The sequence below is a fragment of the Dipteris shenzhenensis genome, chromosome 15 (assembly GCF_047967505.1).
Source record: "Dipteris shenzhenensis isolate YYH24624 ecotype China chromosome 15, Dip_SZ_1.0, whole genome shotgun sequence".
Taxonomy (NCBI): Eukaryota; Viridiplantae; Streptophyta; class Polypodiopsida; order Gleicheniales; family Dipteridaceae; genus Dipteris; species Dipteris shenzhenensis.
Genome location: NC_141610.1, coordinates 31,100,459 through 31,119,765, shown reverse-complemented (window position 1 = coordinate 31,119,765; position 19,307 = coordinate 31,100,459). Strand labels below are relative to the sequence as shown.

At 45.4% G+C, this 19,307-nt stretch overlaps 1 protein-coding gene across 3 annotated transcripts in view; it reads left to right on the top strand.

The window, feature by feature from the left end:
• LOC147893682 (Glyceraldehyde-3-phosphate dehydrogenase-like family protein) overlaps positions 1–19,307 on the top strand; it is a 92,060-nt gene that overhangs the window by 12,098 nt on the left and 60,655 nt on the right. For all 3 annotated transcript variants that reach the window (XM_087385755.1, XM_087385753.1, XM_087385756.1), the window contains exons 2-3: positions 4,423–4,573; positions 9,444–9,536. In XM_087385755.1, the coding sequence (XP_087241881.1) occupies positions 4,423–4,573; positions 9,444–9,536 (244 nt within the window). The remainder of the gene's footprint in view (positions 1–4,422; positions 4,574–9,443; positions 9,537–19,307) is intronic.

Here is a 19,307-nt window from a genome sequence, read left to right as displayed (position 1 = left end):
GCTCTATATATACGTTTCCTTGGATAAATTCTAGAGGCACTGCAAAAGCACAAAACCTTTATTATTTTTATTTTTTTAAAAATTCAAAAATTTTTGCCTGTCAGAAACGCAGTTTTTGTTTTAGAAACGGCGCGGTAATGGCGAACCATTTTGGGTGCCCATAAATGCTGTTTTTGGGCACTATGGCCTGGTAGCAAGCCAATTAATAAGGCTCCATACCGTCTGTTGAAGGTAGAACGAGAAAAAGTGGCCACACAGGTGTGAGAATTGCTTGAGAAGAACTTTATCTCTCATAGCACTTCTCCTTTTGCATCCCCAGTTCTCTTGGTGAAGAAGAAAGACGATTCATACCGCATGTGCATTGACTACAAAGACTTGAATAAGGCTACTATGAAGAACAAGTTTCCGATCCCTAGGATAGATGACCTGTTGGATGAACTCAAGGGTGCTCGATTTTTCACTAAGATTGATTTGAGGTCAGGCTCCATCAAATAAGAATGAGAGAAGGAGATGAGCACAAGACAATCTTTCGCAGAGATGGAGGTTTATATGAGTTCAAAGTTATGCCTTTTGGATTGACCAATGCACCGGCTACTTTCCAGGCAGTCATGGATAAGATTTTGCAGCCTCTTCCTTACAAATATGTGCTGCTGGTTTTTTTTTATGACATCCTCATTTGTGCTAGATTCAAAGTATAAATGGCTGGTTTTGATAGAAATGCACTCATCTCCTACAGCAGGACATGCTGGTATCACTAAGACATGAAAGAATCAGATAGAGTTTCATTTGGGATGGCATGTGGCGGGATGTGGTTAAATATGCTTGCCTTGCCAACAGAATAAGGTGGACATCCAGCTACTTGCAGGACTCTTACAGCCTCTCCCTATTCCAATGGACTCATATCACTATGGATTTCATCATTGGTTTGCCTTCTACAGAGAAGGGATGGGATAGCATTTATGTGGTGGTGGACAGAATGACAAAATAGGCTCATTTCATATCCACTAAGATCCAGTATTCAGCATCACAGGTTGCTTGGCAATTTATTGAGCATGTTTTTAAGCATCATTGATTCCCTCAGGAAATCGTCAGTGACAGAGATGCAAAGTTTATGGGTCAATTTTGGCAAGAGTTATTTACAGCGATGGGTACTCTCCTCACACCTAGCACTGCCTACCACCCAGAGACGGATGGGCAGTCGGAGAGGATGAACAAATGGGTGGAGGGATACTTGAGGCACTTTTGTCATGATACATAGAAGTCCTAGGATAAGTGGCTGGCTTTGGCTGAATTTTGCTACAACAGTACCAAACACCTTTCCATTGGCATGAGCCCTTTTGAAGCAATGTATGGATGCAAGGTTGAGGTGCTGCCTTTAATGGCAGGCATAGCTGTGAAAATTCAGCAAGCAAGGAGTGACTTGGAAAGAATGGATGCCCTTTTGCAATTGGCTAAGAAGAATATGCAAGATGCCCAAGCCAAGCAGAATAAGTATGCGGATGAACGCAGGAGGTATTTGTCTTTTGAAGAAGGGGATTGTGTGCATTAACGCCTCCATAAGAACCGTTATGCCTCGCTGAAAGGTGACACCAATACGAAGCTTGCTCATAGGTATTACAGTCCCTACAAGATCATATGCAAAGTTGGAGAGGTGGCATATGAGTTGGAGCTACCCGGAGGGTCCCATCCTCAATGCCTCAGAGCACATCGTGGGTTTCAGAGACCATGTGCTCAGAAACAAGATCTGCATAGAGTGTCTTATCAAATGGCAAGGTCTTCTTGAGGATGAAAATTCATGGCAGCCAGAAAGCATTGTCCACGACTACCCCTATCTCCTTCTGGGCTGATTAGTAGTTGCTGTTTGCTGCACCGTTTGGACAGCCAGGATGTAAAATTTTGCGGGAAAAATTATATGGGAAGGGATGGCTGTAATGAAGGGGGGAAATGGGCTTATTTAGAGGCCCTTTAGAGGGATTTTAGGTGGGACATGTGGAGGGACTATATAAGTCTTGATCCACCACTCATTGTATACCTTTTGATGTGACATCTAATCCTATCTACTCCTTCCTCCTTCCTCCTACGGTGCTTTGGCCCGACTAGAGCGATATTGCATCCAAGCGCACTTCCAGGATCCACCGACGAATTGTTGGCTTTTCGACACTCTAGTGAGGTCGATTGCCATGCATGTGGCACCTTTTTTGGGGGGTGATCTTTCAGCAACAGAATGGAGGAGATTTTCGAGATCTAATCCTATCTACTCCCTCCTCCTTCCTCCTAGGGTGCTTTGGCCCGACTAGAGTGACAATGCTTCTAGGTGCACTTCAAGGATCCACCAACAAAGTGTTGGCTTTTCGACACTCTAGTGAGATCGATTGCCATGTATGCGGCACCTTTTTAGGGGTGTGATCTTTCAGCAGCAGAATGGAGGAGATTTGTGCGGCTACAGGTGATTATGGGCTCTAGGATGATTCGGAGTAAGCCCTCAGTCCCCCATCAGATAGTACAGGCAGAGTTTGCCATGACCCCTCTCTAGGTTGATGCCATTTTTCAGACAGTGACTCCCTCCACAGAGTTTGGGACATACCTCGCGAGAGACTTCCGAGGCTGGCACTAGAGTCCTCCATACAACTAGCAGAGAGGGGGGTAAGTACAGCATGGTTGGCTCTGCCAAGCATGCCAATAGTCTTTTCGTTCTTTTGCTCCCATGCTAATATCTTCTCAGTCCCTTGATTGTTGCTCGGCTTTTGTCTGTACTTGAGGCCATGCCGCAAAGACCTTTCTGCATGAATAGGAGTCGCACATCGAATTGCGAGGATGGAAAATTCTTCCCAGTGAACTTCGTGACAAATGATTTCATTGTAACAGGCTTCTCCATTCGAACTACACTCTGATACCAATTGTTGGAAATTGGAACCAAAGTTCTAACGCCCACAGTTTCTGTCACTCTCTCTCAAAATATATCAGAATAGCAAATGTCCACAAAGTGCAGGTTCGGGCAATTGAAAGAAAAACAGACTTTAATATTAAGCCTAAATTGAGCGCATCCCTATGGGGCTTGTTGCTTGATTACAAAAGATGCTTTCAGCGTAGCTTAAACTCTAAGCTAGATATTCAACATACTTATCAACCATATACTAACACAGTTGCACTAACATGGTCGCGGTTACTGCCCGACTCTTATTGAAGGCATTAACATATATAAACCCACACACACTGAATTGCCTTGCAGCTCGTCACTGCCTTCCCTGTGAATCCAAAACCTCTTCAAGCATATTGGTTTGCCATGACGTTGCATGAATTTCATACTGCCATGTTGCAAATGCATAGCCACCATCTAAACCTACCAAGGTAAGGGTTTTATTCCTGGCAAAGCCTTGGAGGGCAAAGAAGAGAAAGACATGATCGACAAGCTTAGGGATACTATTAGAAGGGAAGTACAATATTGGGACCCTTGGAGCTCTTATAAGTGCATCCCTTGTACGCCTTATTTAAGGACTCGAGAACAAGTGTGAGGCTCATTTTTGAATTATGTTGTGTTCATGCCTTGTCCTTGAGTGAGTGCTCCTTTGTCTTCTCTTTCCTCCACTTTTAACAGGGTCAAGGATGTGCAATATAGTATAATGATTCATTAAGCAGATATTATTTTGGATTATGTTAACTTTCCTGAAGTTCTTGAGGGCATGTTGAAGGGCTATCATTTTCCACAGGGAGTTTGTAAGGCAATGTAGTCAACACTAGACAAAAATACTTGAGGGTGGCGCAATCACATGGCAGAGTTAGGGCTGGGTTCAGGTTAGATTTAAGAGCAATGGCAACTCTAATATGTGTGCTTTTTACACACTCTCTTGGGCCCTCTAGCTGTACTTTTAGTCAGTTTTACAAATTTGTGTCACGTTGAGATTTGTTTCTAAAATTCTTCAGGTAGAGACGAATTTTTAAGGTTTTGTCTTTTGGTTCCAGTAAGTGACCTCTGAGACGAGTCTTGATTTTAGAACTTTCATGGAACTTGCTCTTATACCAGTAAGCAATGAGATGTGTTGTGTGCTTTATGTTGCTGTTAGCCTAAATTGAAACTTTCGTTGAGCAGTTAATCCTTGCATGTGATTTCGATGTAGCGGATATTGCCTTGAGCTGATGACTATGGCCATTTGCAGTACATGTTTCGGTCAAAACTTGTTGACTATTTGAATAACTTTCCGAATTAATCGTGGGCATTGTAACGGGGAAAAGGAAAGCATCATTTTCCTCTCAGTTACTAGGTTATGCATGATTTTGAGCTCTATGGTAAATCTCCCGAAAGCTGGAGGCATGTTCTGTGTACATCTATCAGAAAATGTAAGATCCAAATGGTCCAAGTCTGAATACTTACTTTCCCCCCTCCCGATTTTTGGTCATCTTACAGAGTAATTTGTGTTCTAACAGGGGATACATATTTCTGTACGAGCTATCTGTGACAGCAAGTCAATGGTAACGGGCAGAGGTGGGGGCGCTCCTGAAATAGAGGATCCTGTTCTCAGAGAAGTTGTTCTGGCAAAGGCTTCGGGATCTCCTCTTTCTAGCCTGGATTCTCATGGTGTGCAGCTTTCCCCCCTCTGAAACTAGCTTAGTCAGGCATCTCAGACTGCTTTGCACTTTGCAATTGAGTATTTGGAATCAAGTAATAAGAAACTAGCAATTAGTGACAAGCTATGCACCTTCACCTTGTACATATCTGGACTCTGGCAAGTTTTGTTGGCATCATACTTGTCTTGAAAGGTGATTGTTCCAATCATGCAGTAAATTTTCTGGGAAGTTAAATAAGGAGAAGGTATGCCTTGGTTGCATATCTGTATATGGTTGATAAGAACAGCTGATGTTCAAGTATGAAATCTGTAGGTTGTTTGCATTATATAAACAGGACTAAACATTATGATTTATTGTTATTCTGGATATAACAGCAAGTAAATTACTGCAATGCAAGGCAATCACATACGTCATCAAAAGCGTCATCAAAAGCAATCGTTCATCTCAAGCGGACTGATTACTGGTAAATCTAGAGATACAGGACTTATGATTCATGAACGGAAGTATAAGACCATAACTGCAGAGGAATGTTTGCCCTATAACAATTGAAATAATAATAAAGGATGTTGCAATCTATGTTCTTTTTTTTTCCCAAAGAAAGACTTCTATTAAATATGAAAGAAGCTCCAAGAGCAAAGCTCATGGGAGACATACATCATCGCAAGCCATGAGAAAAAACACTCTAAAAGGGCAAAACCAATCTCTTACAAGAGAGCTGGAAAAAACCCAAGGTTGAGCCTGAAAGTGCCACCTCAACCCGGAGGAGGACTTTTAGAAAAATGGGGAGCCACTCCACTCCCTAAGGAAAACATCCTCTTGGTAGAAGCTGCCTGGGAAGATACTTGCATGCTCACCTTAATGGTCATCAAGGTGTGTACAACATTTGTCCAAATACTGGCCGATATGTGTGCAGGTGGACTTGGGAACGATCCAAGGTCTCTATGCATCTGGATCTTCAAATATGCTACACTGATATACTCTCAGGAAGTATCCATAGAGGCATGGGCCGGTCTGTAAAGAGAACTGAGAACATCATCTAAAGAGCATGACTAAACCAATTTTCGTCAAACTGAGAGAGCCCAAGAAGAGTCTTGTCTCTCATAAAAGACTTGAGGCCGCACCGAAAAAAAGAGCCAAGCCACTAAACCCTAGGTCATGAAGAAGGGAGAAGAAATAAATGTGCTCAATAAACTAGAAATCCCTTTCTAGATGATGCTTGCCTGATTGCAGTCCCATAAGCAATGCTGAATAGACTCTTCAGCAGAAAGTAGAGTTTGCCCCGAACATGGACATCCAGTGGATCACTGCAATCCCTCCACGAATAAAAGCTAAAAGAAAAGAGTGTTTTTCCGCTTCTTGAGGGATCCTAGAGCCTCACAAAAAAGAATTCTTGCAAGTCAACAGAACTTCAAAAATGTAGCTACTCATCTGATGCTTTGCTATATTGATCATCTTGTGGCCACGGATGTCTTGCATGGGCTGCAGATACAGGGAAGAAAGCCCATGATTGCGCAAGCTTATGCTGATTATTCATTCTTCACTTCCATGAATACACAAACTGATCTTTTGCAGGGTAAGCTTTCAAAGTCCAAGCTTCTGCATGTACATGCTAATGATTGGCATAGCTCTTTGTGGCTGGGGGAAATTGTTTTGCCTAACCAGATTGCTCGACATCTTGGCTATCCTTTGGGATGGACCATCACTCGCCGTCTATAAACAGATCGGGTACTTGTAAAGCTCAGGAAGAAACTAAAATATCGGAAGTTAGCCACTTGGCCTCTTCATGTTCTACTCCAAATTGTGCGATCAATTTGGTGGCTTACACTCTGTTTTTCTTGGCTTTGATGATGTTTCATAAAAAAGACATCTCTTCTTTCATGTCTGCTCTTATGGAGACTTTCTGGTGCTCAAAGCATGGCCGTAAGAGTATTTGACTACTCTCTATGGAGCATCTATGTTCCCCAAAGATGCATGGTGGCTTGAACATATTAAATATTCATATTCATACAAGGGAAAAATGATGCTGCAATTTTTGCAGGGTGATCAGCCTTGGGCTGCCATGATGTCTCATTTACTTCTGCAATTCGCCACTCCTGCTTTTGGGCACTGGCATCCCGATCCATGGGACTTCATTTTGGGTTATATTGATGGTACGGTTAAAAGCTGTCCTTTTGTTTCTAAAATGTTCTTGGCCTGGAAGGAGATTCTCCTCTCATCTCAAATGGCATGGTCGTGACTTTTTGGATGGGAATCCTCGCGTGGTGAGAACTTGCATTGGTCAAAGGCATTTGACGATGCCTTGCTTTGCAAGAACCCAGGCGGTCATATTTTATTTCATCCAAAGGAATCACACTTGTTGGTGATGTACTTCATGATGACGGTACTCTATTGCCTTTTCCTTTGTCGGCCAGACAGTATAGATTGGGGATGCATTATCGACCTCTTTGGCATTACCTTTCTCATAATTTTTTTTCTTTTTGCCAGTACCCAGGTTGGAACTTATGTATCGCCTTACTGATTGGTCCTTGCATCGCTAGGGTTCTTCTACTTGCCCATTACGCCTGGCTGGTATCTCAATGGCTGGTTTATATAGGGTTTTAATGCCTCCTCCTTGGATCGCATCATGCGAATCAGATTTGGTCTTTAAAGCGTAATGCCAAATGGTGCATAAAAGATTGCAGCAGCTCCGGTCTTGCAACCTTGCACTTCGCCAACAGGTTTTTCTATTGCGAGTGATGCTTGGTGTTATTCTTTTAGCCAACTCTTGGCATGTAGACATATTGCTCATGCTCTATGCCACGAATGTTTGGTTCCCGGGGAATCCTTGCTCCATCTTTTTGGAATTGTCCTATCACCGGTGATTTCCTACTATTTCTTCAGCAGCGCCTCGAGGCTCGCTTTCCGACTGCTTCCTTTGGCAAGTTTTTTGGATCTTTGGCATTCACCCACATGAGCGGAGTTTGATCTATTTTTCATGTGGGTTCGATATTGGGCACTTTGGACTCTCTGGAAAGACAAGAATCACGAGTCTTTCAAGAGCCTACTTCTTCCATGTTCTACTATTTCCGGATGTCACTGAGGCAATCCTTTTATTATTGCATGTCTGCTCGTCAAATAGATTACAATGTCTACTTGTCCTAGAATGAAATTTTCTGATCTTGTATTCGCTGATCCCACTTTGGGACAACCTCTTTTTAATATAAAGATACATGGATTTCACCAAAAAAAAAAAAGGTGTGTAACTGTCCCACTCTGGGACGGCTATGAATGTAAATGCTTTTTAAATGCAAAATTTCTTTTACAAAGCAAAAGGAAGTGTGTGTGTGTGGCAATCGCAAAGAGCAAGGCACGAAGAGGATAGATTTGACGAACAAAGCCCAAAGTCCTTGAAGAAGAAAGAGCATCATATTAAAGGTAAGAAGTTGTGGCAGCCTCATAAAGCCAATAAACCATGTTTTGCATCCTGGGACCAAAACCCAACTACTGCATAAAGGAGCGAATTTATTCAAAGGTGCCACAATCCCCTTCTGGACAGCCATGGCCTCTCTGCAAGTCTATAGGCAATGCTGAATGGAACTCCTCAAAAGAGAGGCAATGGGGGTATGAAGAGGGCGTCCCAAACCTGGACCTCCACTGATGTACTGCAATCCCTCCACGAATGGAAAGCTAAAAGAAAAGAGTGATTTTTCTATTCCTGGGAAACTCTCAGATCCTTCTCCAATTTTTTTTTGCAAAATCTAGAGAAATCTGAAACAGAGGCTCTAGAAGGCTTCCAGCCCCTAACAATGAGCTAAAAACACGCGGCATTGCAAACAATGTAGTGGAAAAATGGGAGGCTCCTCTCATGGTTTCATGTATCAATCCAATTCTACTCCCTATGATTCTTCTGCAAGTACTTTATGGTGACACCCTCATAAAGCCAAACACTCCAGGAGCCTAGGCAAATCTCCTCTAGATGGGGTTCTAATACCAAGTAGAAGCCAAAAAACACTGCACCACGTGCCTCACAAATGTGACTGGATCGAAACATCCTTTTCATGAGGGTATCCTCATATCCTTATCTATGGACGTAGATAACCTGCTCTGAGAGCACACATCAAAAGCCAAGGCATACTCATTTGTATCTCTTCGAGGACCGATGACCTAAAGCGGGATACCTGTCCTTGAAAAATCCCCCATCCATCTAACATGATTCTGCCATCTCTCATCTGTATTGCAGAATATTGAGATCAAAATAATGGACAAATTGAGCGTATATCACTTTAGGGGTTGAAATCACTATTAATGCCAAAGTTGCTAATTGGTTCAAAATAGTGATTGATACAAGGGTCTGATGAGAAGGGGGTTTGCTATACCATGTTTCCGGATCATGGAATTGCTAGGGAGACATGGGAACCGGTGGATTCCTTATTAGTTTAATAAAGAGACACTAAGAGAGCCATCATGTTTGAGGAAATTTTGAAAGTGGATAGCATCATTTTAAGCAGTGGATAAAATTTCAGATACTGATGATTAGGTGGTTACAAGATGTTGAAAATACAGGCCGATTTTTAAGAAGGCAATTTGTAGCTCAATAAGTGGAAACTATGTTTGCTGTTTTGTCAAGTGTTCCAAACAAAAATTTGAGTGAGTAGTTGTGATGAAGGAAATTTACAATTCCACAAGTGGAAACTACATAGACTGGTTTGTCATGCGTTCCAATAAAAACTTGAATGACTAGTTGTAATGAAGGAAATGTACAATCCTGTAAGAACTACGTAGGCTGGTTTGTCAGGTGTTCAGGTGAAATGTTTAATGAGCAGCTGTAAATAGGTTGGCTGATTGCTGCTGTAAGGTATTGTAAAAATCTTCAGTTTGACCTACCATGTTGTGCTTCTCAGCTATGGTTGATAAATGGAGCATCGATGTTGTAAATGGAAGTTGCGAAGGTCAGAATATAGAAAGCTACCTTCAGCAGTGGAGCAGCTCTGCAGGTATATCTTATGTTTTGGTCATATGTTTTGGTGTACCTTTTTAATGCTTAATGGGCAAGCCTGCTTCAAAGTTTAAATGAGCATTTATTTTTACCAACTTTTTATAGGGGGTGAATGAGGAGACAACCCTAGAAGGATTTGAAAGTTTGACCTACTTGTTGGATCGGGCTGATCAAGAAGACGAGGAGGCTGTCATTTTGGATTGGATGGGAGCCCTGGGCTCCTTAGCGGTCAACATGGTGGAACTATGCCAACAAGAAGATCAAGAAGAACACCTACTTACAGTATCAGAAATCCACCCAAAACGACAGGGTCTGGCTGAACTAGTTTACGAAAGGATGCCCTTTGGACTTTGCAATAGTCCACACATGTATAAGAGAATGGTCACTAGGGGTACTACAGTGGACACTACTGATCGTACTGAGGACAATGATGGTACTGCAGTAAACATTGAGGATCGTCCAGTGGCCGACATGGAGGACATTGGTCAAAATGATGCTGACAATACTATAGGATACAATGAAGGATCTACTATGGACGAGGCTAGTACTGCACAACCCACCAATGGTACTCCAGAGTACAATCATGGTATTACGGTGCACAACCATGGTACTACGGTGTACAACCATGGTACTGCTGAGTGCAATGATGGTCATACAGAAGACAGAAACACTAATGAAGACGAGACTGATGGTGATAGTGATTTAGTCTCCTAGCAATACTTTCTCTCTCCACCCTTTGTCACACTGGCGATGCACGTCCAACCTATTTTTGGCACTTAGCTAAATGTGGCAAATATGCTAAATTTGGCAAATAAGCTAAATTTGACGAATATGCTAAATTTAGTGGATATGCTATTTTTGGTGGATAAGGTTAAGTTTGGTGGATTTGCTTTTTGGCTCTCTCTCCCCTCCATCGGTTCTCTCCACCCTTTACACACCACACTCAAAGCGCGCTGGTTTGGTGGCCAACTATCCTCCTCCCAACTCTCCTCTCCTTGGCAACCAGCTCTCTCCCTCCTCCTTGGCAACCAGCTCCTCCTCTCAGCCCTCCTCTCCTTGGCAACCAGCTCTCTTCCTCTCCACGCAGCTCCCTCTCCTCCCCTTCTCTCCCTCTACTACCCGCCACCCTGCCCCTCTCCCCCTCTCCTGCGCAACAGCCCCCCCCCCCCTCTCTTCCTCTACTCGCCACCCTGCTCTTCCCCTCTCTCCTGCGCAACCCCTCCCTCCTCTCCCTCCTGCGCAACAACCCCCCTCTCTCCCTCTACCTGACCTCCCCCCTCTCCTGCACAACAGCCCCCCCCCTCTCTCCCTCTACTCGCCACCCTGCTCTTCCCCTCTCTCCTGCGCAACCCCTCCCTCCTCTCCCTCCTGCGCAACAGCCCCCCCTCTCTCCCTCTACCTGACCTTCCCCCCTCTCCTGCGCAACAGCCCCCCCCCTCTCTCCCTCTACTCGCCACCCTGCTCTTCCCCTCTCTCCTGCGCAACCCCTCCCTCCTCTCCCTCCTGTGCAACAACCCCCCTCTCTCCCTCTACCTGACCTCCCCCCTCTCCTGCGCAACAGCCCCCCCCCCTCTCTCCCTCTACCCGCCACCCTGCCCCTCTCCCCCTCTCCTGCGCAACAGCCCCCCCCCTCTCTCTCCCTCTACCCGCCACCCTGCCCCTCTCCCCCTCTCCTGATCAACAGCCCCCTCCCCTCTCTCCCTTTACCCACCACCCTGCCCCTCCCCCTCTCTTCTGAGCAGCCCCTTCCCCCCCCTCTCCCTCTATCTGCCTATGTCCCCCTCTCTTGAGCAACTCTCCCCCCTTCTCCTCCCTACACCCTCTGCATCACCCCCTCTCCCCTCCTTGTTCCAGCCCCCCTCCTCCCCCCTCGTCACCCTCCCTTCCCTATCAGTCTACATCCGCCCTCTTGCTCTCCCTCTCCACCGACACCCCTTCCTCACTCTTTTCCTCTCCATACGAAGCATGGGCCTGCACTGGTGGCTCTGCTAAGGAATTCTCTCGTAGCAGATTCCAGGCTCCTCTCTTATTAACCTCGACATCAACACCTCCTCCTCCCTCCTTGCCTCTCCAGACCTCGACATCGACACCCCCTCCGCACTCTTTTCCTCTCCATATGACGCCATCGTTCATGCCTACCCGTGCCCCTCGCCACAAGTACAAACCCAGATTACCCCGCGATACTTTATTCGTTGACTTCCATCGGGCTCGGGCAGGCCACAAAATAGGATCGGGACCATCTTTCATGGCATCACTTGGCAAACGCACCACTGATGACCTGGTCTACACCATAGAGCACTTCCAAACGACCTCGAGCAGCTGCAGATTCACCTCCCTCCAACAGGATCACTATCATATCAGATGAAGAGCTATCCCCCTTTTCGAGTTCCTCTGATTCAGATCATGGAGGCTCTGACTATTTGCCCCCCACAGGTACGATCAAAACACCATCCAAGGCATCCAGTGGGCACAGTGGTCACAGTAACGGTGGCGGTGATTTGGCCCCACAAAGTACAGCTTATGATCTTCCACCCGTGGCTTCATCCTCCTCGATCATTCGGGTGGTTTTCAAACCTTTCCTCGATCCCACACTCAAGCTGTCTAGCATCTTGTCACCTGATGAGATAGCCCGCATGTCTCTCATGGAGTTTGATGATGTCACACTTCCCCAGGTGGACGTCCAAATGTGTACTGCGTTCATTCAGTCTTATGACTTTGCAACAGACACATTCGGATTCTTGAATTCCCGTCACATGTTCACTCCTAGTCTCGTATCCACATATCTCCGTCTTCCCACACTTCCCTTTTTGCCACCTCACACCGACTCACCCACATTCCTGTCCTTCTTGTCTACCTGTAAAACTCATCGCAGAGGACATGAGTGCAAGAAGGTTCTAGAGGGAAACGGCCGAGAGGCGCTTCTAGCAAGGTATTTGTTCACGCACTTCTACTCTGCCTCAGGCCACTTCTTCATCACCAAGGCGATCCATTCTGCCTTAGACTCCATTCTCTCGGTCACTCCCTATGATTTCGCCTCACTCTTCTACTCTGCCTTTCATAACACAGTTCGCAAGCGTCGGGGCACATATACCTGTACTTGTGGGCCCCACCTCACCTTCTTACTTCATCAGTGGAAGGCCAACCCTCCTTCCATTTTCACAGGTCGCCTCCCTTCATCATCTCTCTCCCCTCCTGTCACCCCCTCTTCCACATCGTTCACTGTCACTTCCAGTGTTCCTTCCCTCGGGACTGCCTCCTCTCCTCTTTCGATCAGGAGGACACCTCGGTGAGCACCACCTCATGAAGTCTGCACCGGAGCTTCTTCAGTATATTCTGTCACCTGTGCCACAGGGTTCCCATCAGTGACATGTCTTGTATCTCCATCAATTGTGCCCGTGCCAGGACTTGACTCTCCATCAGTAACACTTGTCCAGGCTTCTCCAGGGATCTCCAGACTTTCAATGGGAGGGATTGCACTAGGTACACCTCTTGTTGTGCCAGTGACGACGAATGTTGTACCAAAGACTTCCTCGAAAGGTGTATTATTACGAAGGACTGTAGCTGTTTCATCTTCACTCCCTACCACTTTCACCGATGCAGTCATCACCACAGTTCGGGCGACCTCTGACCATGTTTTGGACCAGGTGTTGGACCTGAATCTTAGCTTGGGACCTGACTCCCACGGGCTCTCTCAGGAGATGTCATCCCAGGGTGTACTTCACATTTCGGCCTCCCCACCACGACCACCACAGGGCAGAGATAGGAGCAGAGACCGGAGTGGGAGCCCCTCTCGAGGAGATCCTCCATCGGCCACTTCAGCATCAGAGGAGGTATTTGAGGGAGGGATTCTGCCCCAATCTGTGGATTGCCCACCCCTTCATGAGAATGATATGTTCACAACTTACATAGCTGCTTCATCGGGCCCACCTCTTTCAAATATTTCCATGGTGGAAAAACAGATTACAGCCAACTACTATCTGTCCTTCACAAAAAACGCTCACCAGTATGTGGGGAAGAGGAGGATCTCAATCAAATCTTCACCATTCCCTTGCAGGACTGCCTCGCACAGAACAAAAAGATCTCCAGGGCCCCGACATGTTTTGTGCACTTGGACAAATTGGCACCTATAGGAAACCTGTCAACCGAGGAAGAGGGAGCTCTCCCCGACATGTTTGAGGAATTGGGGGCTTCACAATAGATAGCCAAGACCCCTCTAACCATCTCAAGGGCCACGCTTTGATCCCTCCACATACAAGGCTGTATCATCTTCTAACTCTGAGTCCAACAGCTCCTCCTCTCGAATCGGGAGCCTCATCCTTGTGAGGTCTATTGCTTGAGAGCACAGAAAATAGCCTAGCACCTCCGCTACGAAAAGAAAGAGGAAGGGGGCGAGGGGCGAGGGGGTAACCCTGCCAAACCAAGCGACAAAGAGAAAGGCCTCGCTCATGTGTCCCCTAATGATCACCTGACTTGAGCTCCTTACATAAAGAGCTGAAACCCCTCTGATCCACCTCTCCGAGAAGCCTATTCTTGGCATGGTGCCCTCCAAGAAAGACCACTCCACGTTGTCATACACCTTCTCGAAATCAAAGAGAAGGACAGCAAGAGACAGTGATTCCTCCCTGGCCCAATCCACTGCCTCCCAAAAGGTGAAGATGTTGTCCAGGATACAAGGTTCTTGAACAAAACCAGTCTGCGTGTCATGAATGGTATCGGGCAAGGGTGCCTCAACCGCAAGCTCAAGACCTTGGCCTGGATCTTGTAAGCAGTATCTAGTAAAGTGATCGGTCTCCATTGACAAATGTTTGATCTTTTCCCCCCCCTTCAAGAACAAGAAAATCCAGCCTCGGCTCAAAGACTACGGAAGGGAACCTAAGTCGAAAATCTCCTAGCAAGCCAACCTAAGCGGGGTGACAATATGCTCGCAAAAAGACTGAAAGAAACTCAAGGTCAGGCCATCTTCAGGATGAATTACAACGACAGGTATGCGTGGATGAAAAGGTCCCTGCATCTTGCTCAGCGTATCATGGATGACACCTTCACGCAGCTTGGGACAGCGGTCTTCAATTCCACAGGTTATGCTCATAAGCTCCTCTCTCAACAGCAACATTTGAACTTAGAATTCGAGAGAGCACATGCAGCCCAGCAGCGCGCCACCGACGTGACACTTCGACAACAGGAGGAAAGGTGGCAGAAAGAGAAGGACTCAGCAATACATGAGCATGACATCGCTTGGAATATTCAGCAGGCTGCCCTTGAGGATCGCCTCCATAATCACAGGCAGGAATGGGAAGCAGAAATGACAACACTACGCAGCCAACATGCAGCAGCTCTGGCAAATTTGCAAAGCCAGCATGTCACAGAGGTGACCAGATTTCACCAGGAGATTACACAGTTAAAGGAGTCTTTGTCTTCATCGGAGATTGCCAAGGAAAAATCAGAATCCAGAGTGGCTGAATTGGAAAAGAAGCGTTCATCCATGGAGGAAGAATTCACAGATCTTCGGATGCAGTTGGCCACCCTCCAGACTTCCCAGTCCACCTTGCAAGGGCAAAAGGATCATTACTACCGGCGATACCACCGATATAAAGCCAAGTATGAAAATCTGAGAAATGTGATGGACACGCTTGAGTGTGAGGAGGAAGCACCCCATCCACAGATACATATGACTGAGCCAGAGCAAAGGGATGAGCAAAAGGCCACAGAGCCAAATACGAAGGCGGAAGAGGAGAAGGCAGAGGAACAGGCTGCTGATTATAGCCCTCAGTAATCTCATACAAGGGTTGATACATGGGTGTTTGGGTTTTTTTTTTGTGCACTGTTAGATTTTGCCAAGTTGCTTGGGCCTCACTGTAAATATCAGTGTTTTACCTCTAGATGTACTCAGTAATTTTGCAATTTTCCATGCTGTCCCTTATCATGCAGCAGTTTGTTTTTCATGTTTCAACTTAATACAAATCTTGGATTACTCCCACGGCCAACCACATGGTCTGTACCATTTCCTTTTCCTACTCCATCACCATATCAATGGTTTGTAAGTTCATTTTATTTTTTCTTTGACGGATTCGTCCTCCATTTCTATTCACCGGGACGGTGAATGATCGTGGCGGGGGAAACTGTTACCTTATCACACAACGACCACCTGTCGACAGGCGTTGACCACATGACAACATCTGTTGACCACATGTTGACCATGTGTCAACACAAGTTAGCCACGCGATCACACGGGTTCATCCAGGAGTACTATCCGAGGCTGTCAACCACAGGTCGACACATGTCAACCACAGGTCAACCAGGAGTATCATGTCCAAAGTGATCTCATCAAGAGCTGCGCACATGGAGAGTGAGCTTAGCACATGGAGCAGTCAGGAGTATTTATATTTACACAGTGGTTCAGTGATACAGTGGTGCAGTGGTGCGGTGATCCAGCTCACCTGCACATGGAGAATTTACACCATCAGGCTGGCGAGTCAGGGAGTCAGGAAGTTGCTGTAGCCATCAAGAGAGCCAGCGGCACAACGGCTATCCTCAACAGCTAAGGAGATAAGAGGATGACCAATGGAAAGAAAGAGGGGGATTCTCAGCGAAGAAGGGACCCTCCAAGGCGGGGGATGAGGATGAAGGAGAAGGGGAGAGAGGAAAATGGATTCGGCATTCGGCACTGGAGCGAAAGAGAGGAGAGTGAGGAGAGATAGAGGCTAGAGCTACGAGCTCGCCAAGGAGAGAATGTGGAGAGACTTGTGTGTACCCTCTGTCTACTATGGGGATAGACCTGTGTATTCTTGTGACTTGCGACTTGTGACCTGGGGGCACTAGCCCAGTCATATGTACTTTGGCCAACTCGGTCACTTTCTCATCTCTCTTGTCTCTTCGCAATATGGGGATTGTTCACCAGTGTAGGATTTTCTTATTTTGCTTATGTTGTGGAGTTCGCCGGTGATTGTCATTTAGCATAGTGCACTCGTACGTCGTCGTTCACTGCAGTATAGCATACGACACTCGCACACTACTGCACGGTGCGCTCTGCGCGATCCATTGCATTAGAGCATTGCAAAACTCATGCTTCCCACGCCAGTGGCCTTTGGCCTCCGGTAACACCTCCGAAAGGATAGGAACCCCTCCCCTCAAACAACATGCAACTTCTTCTAGTGATATAGATATCATTGGGTTCATATCCTTAACCATTCATGCATTTAAAACAATAATCAAGCTAGGACATCAGACTTCAGTTCAAAAAACGGTGAATCTTTCAGAAAACCCCATGAATCGCTTGACTCTTGCACCGATTTTGTTATGACAGACGGTTGATTTTGTCTACACACAAATGATGGTCAAAATTCTTGTGTCCCAAGTGGCTTTCATAACGAGTTGTCGATATGCCGTAAATGAATTAACTCTCCGTAGCTCGAAATCCAATAGGTCCCCCAATGGAAAAGAGTTTAAAATGTATTAGTTAGTGGAAAAGGGAGGAGGGGTGGGGTTATAAAGGCAAGGGGTTGTAAAGAGGAGAGTGAATAATGAGAGCGCCCCTTCATTTATGAGGGACGAGGCTTCTCCTCTCGTATTTATGAGGGCAATACTTTAAAACCCTCATAAAAAATTTTTACACAACATCTCATGTAGCCTAGTGTAAAGACCCTATGAGTCAGCTATTTGCCAACGATCCAATTCACAAACCCTCAATTTGATTGTGCATTTGATTGAGTTCAACACTATCATTGTAGCAATGTTGCAAGTATGTAAAGATAGAATAATTATGACACTATCCTTGCAACCAACATAGAATCCAACCAAGCTTGGTCCCATTTAGACCTACAAAGCCTCACATTTCTAATATGTCGAAGTTCAACTACTTTCCATGCCCCAGACCCATTCGCAATTAGTTAGAAGGTGAATATTAAATGCATTTTTGGAATTAGTTACTTTAGTAATGAAATATGCAGAATTATGGTATGCAAGATATGGTCATGTGAACTATGGCAGTTTATAGTTATTGCAGAGACGTGGGATGGTACTGAATATGCGTTGGAGACTCCTCCTAGGCATATTTGTGAAGGGTGCATTTAGGGAAAGATGCTCAAGAATGCTTTTCAATTGCTCCTTATACACAGTGATGTGTGTGGTCCTATGAGGACACAATCTTTGGGACAGCATCTGCTTTTGTTACCTTCAAAGATGATTTTTTCAGATTCTCATGGGTATACCCCTTAAAAGAAAAAGCAGATGTCTTTCAATGCTTCAAGCAGTTGTGGCTATGGCGGAGAATGAGTTAGGGTGCAAAGTGCAGGCTTTTAGGACAGATAGAGTATATGTCCATTGCCTTAAAAGATTTCTTGAAGGAGAGAGGCGTTAAGATTCAACCTCAGCGAAATGGTGTTACTGATACAAAAAACAGGTCTTTGATGGAAATGGTCAGTTGATTAAAGGGAAAAGATTGGCACACAGGTTTTGGATGGAGGCATTAGCCCACATTTTGAACAAATTTCCAACCCAGGCCTTTAACAATTACTTCTTTGACACTTGGTATAATAGGAAACCCAAGGTTGACTACCTCAGGGCGTTTAGCTACACAGCCTATGCACATATGCCTAGCCAGTTGAGAAGCAAGCTGGATGATAAGGCCATTAAGTACACTTTTGTTGGCTATAGTAGTGAGAGCAAAGCTTACCGTCTCTACATAGTACAATCCCCAGAGTAGAAGGATTTTTGTCAGTCATGCAAACTGCATAAGGCACTTTATGGGCTGAATGCTTCAGAAATCTCCCGCAAATGATGTTTCCATGTCCATTGCCAATGTGGGTGTCGCTACGTCAATGCTGCACATACACAGATCCTCAACACCGCTATTGCGTAGGTAGCCTTCTCCTCATGCTAGAACTTATGATGCTCCCATACATCAAAGAACTAACCGTGTAAGCATTAACCACCTAGCCATGGAAGTCATTTAGGGTTGGTCTAGTAGCTGCCCTTGGGTGCACCTATGTTGCTACCCTATGCCTAGTGGTCATTGGTCACCTTCAATTTGTATACTGGCTCACTAAGAACACCCAACACACCTTTTTTCTAGAGAAGAACACCTAGCACGCTTAGGGCACTAGACTAGTAGTAATTGACCTAATTGTCTTAATCACACACTTCTAGCCTACAATGCTACATAAGCTCTTCTTACCAATGACTGTTTTCTTGTGTTTGTGTTTGTGTTTCATTTGTTTCTTATATATACTTTGGTTTATATTTGTTCCCTTGTGTTAGCACATTAGTTGTTCCTTCTTTCTTCTTCTTCTTCTTCTTCTTTTACAATATAAAATGTTTGGGCTAGGTTGGGTTGTGATTGAACAATTTAACCTAATTTGTTTGTTTGGGGTTTCCACATACTTGGACCATTAACACTATCTCACCCATCCACAAGGTAGAGGATCCCATGAGCTTGGAGAACTACATGACCATTATGATTGGACATGTTATGTATGCATCAGTACTTGACTCCAAGGTTAGCAGACTTGCAGAGTGTTGAGGACTTAGAGCAGCAAGATAGGCTGGATTCCGGCGTGATCATGGAACCATGGACCACATTCTCACGCTCAGATGTATCATCGAGGAGGCGAGGTCATGGAAGCAGAGGGTTTATTATTGCTTTGTGGGTTTTCGCAAGGCATTTGACATGGTTCCGAGAGCCCGCCTCATACGGTGCCTACAAGACTTGGGTTATGACCAGGAGATCATTTGGGGTGTCATGGCACTTTACGAGAGAGTTTCAGGCAGAGTTTGG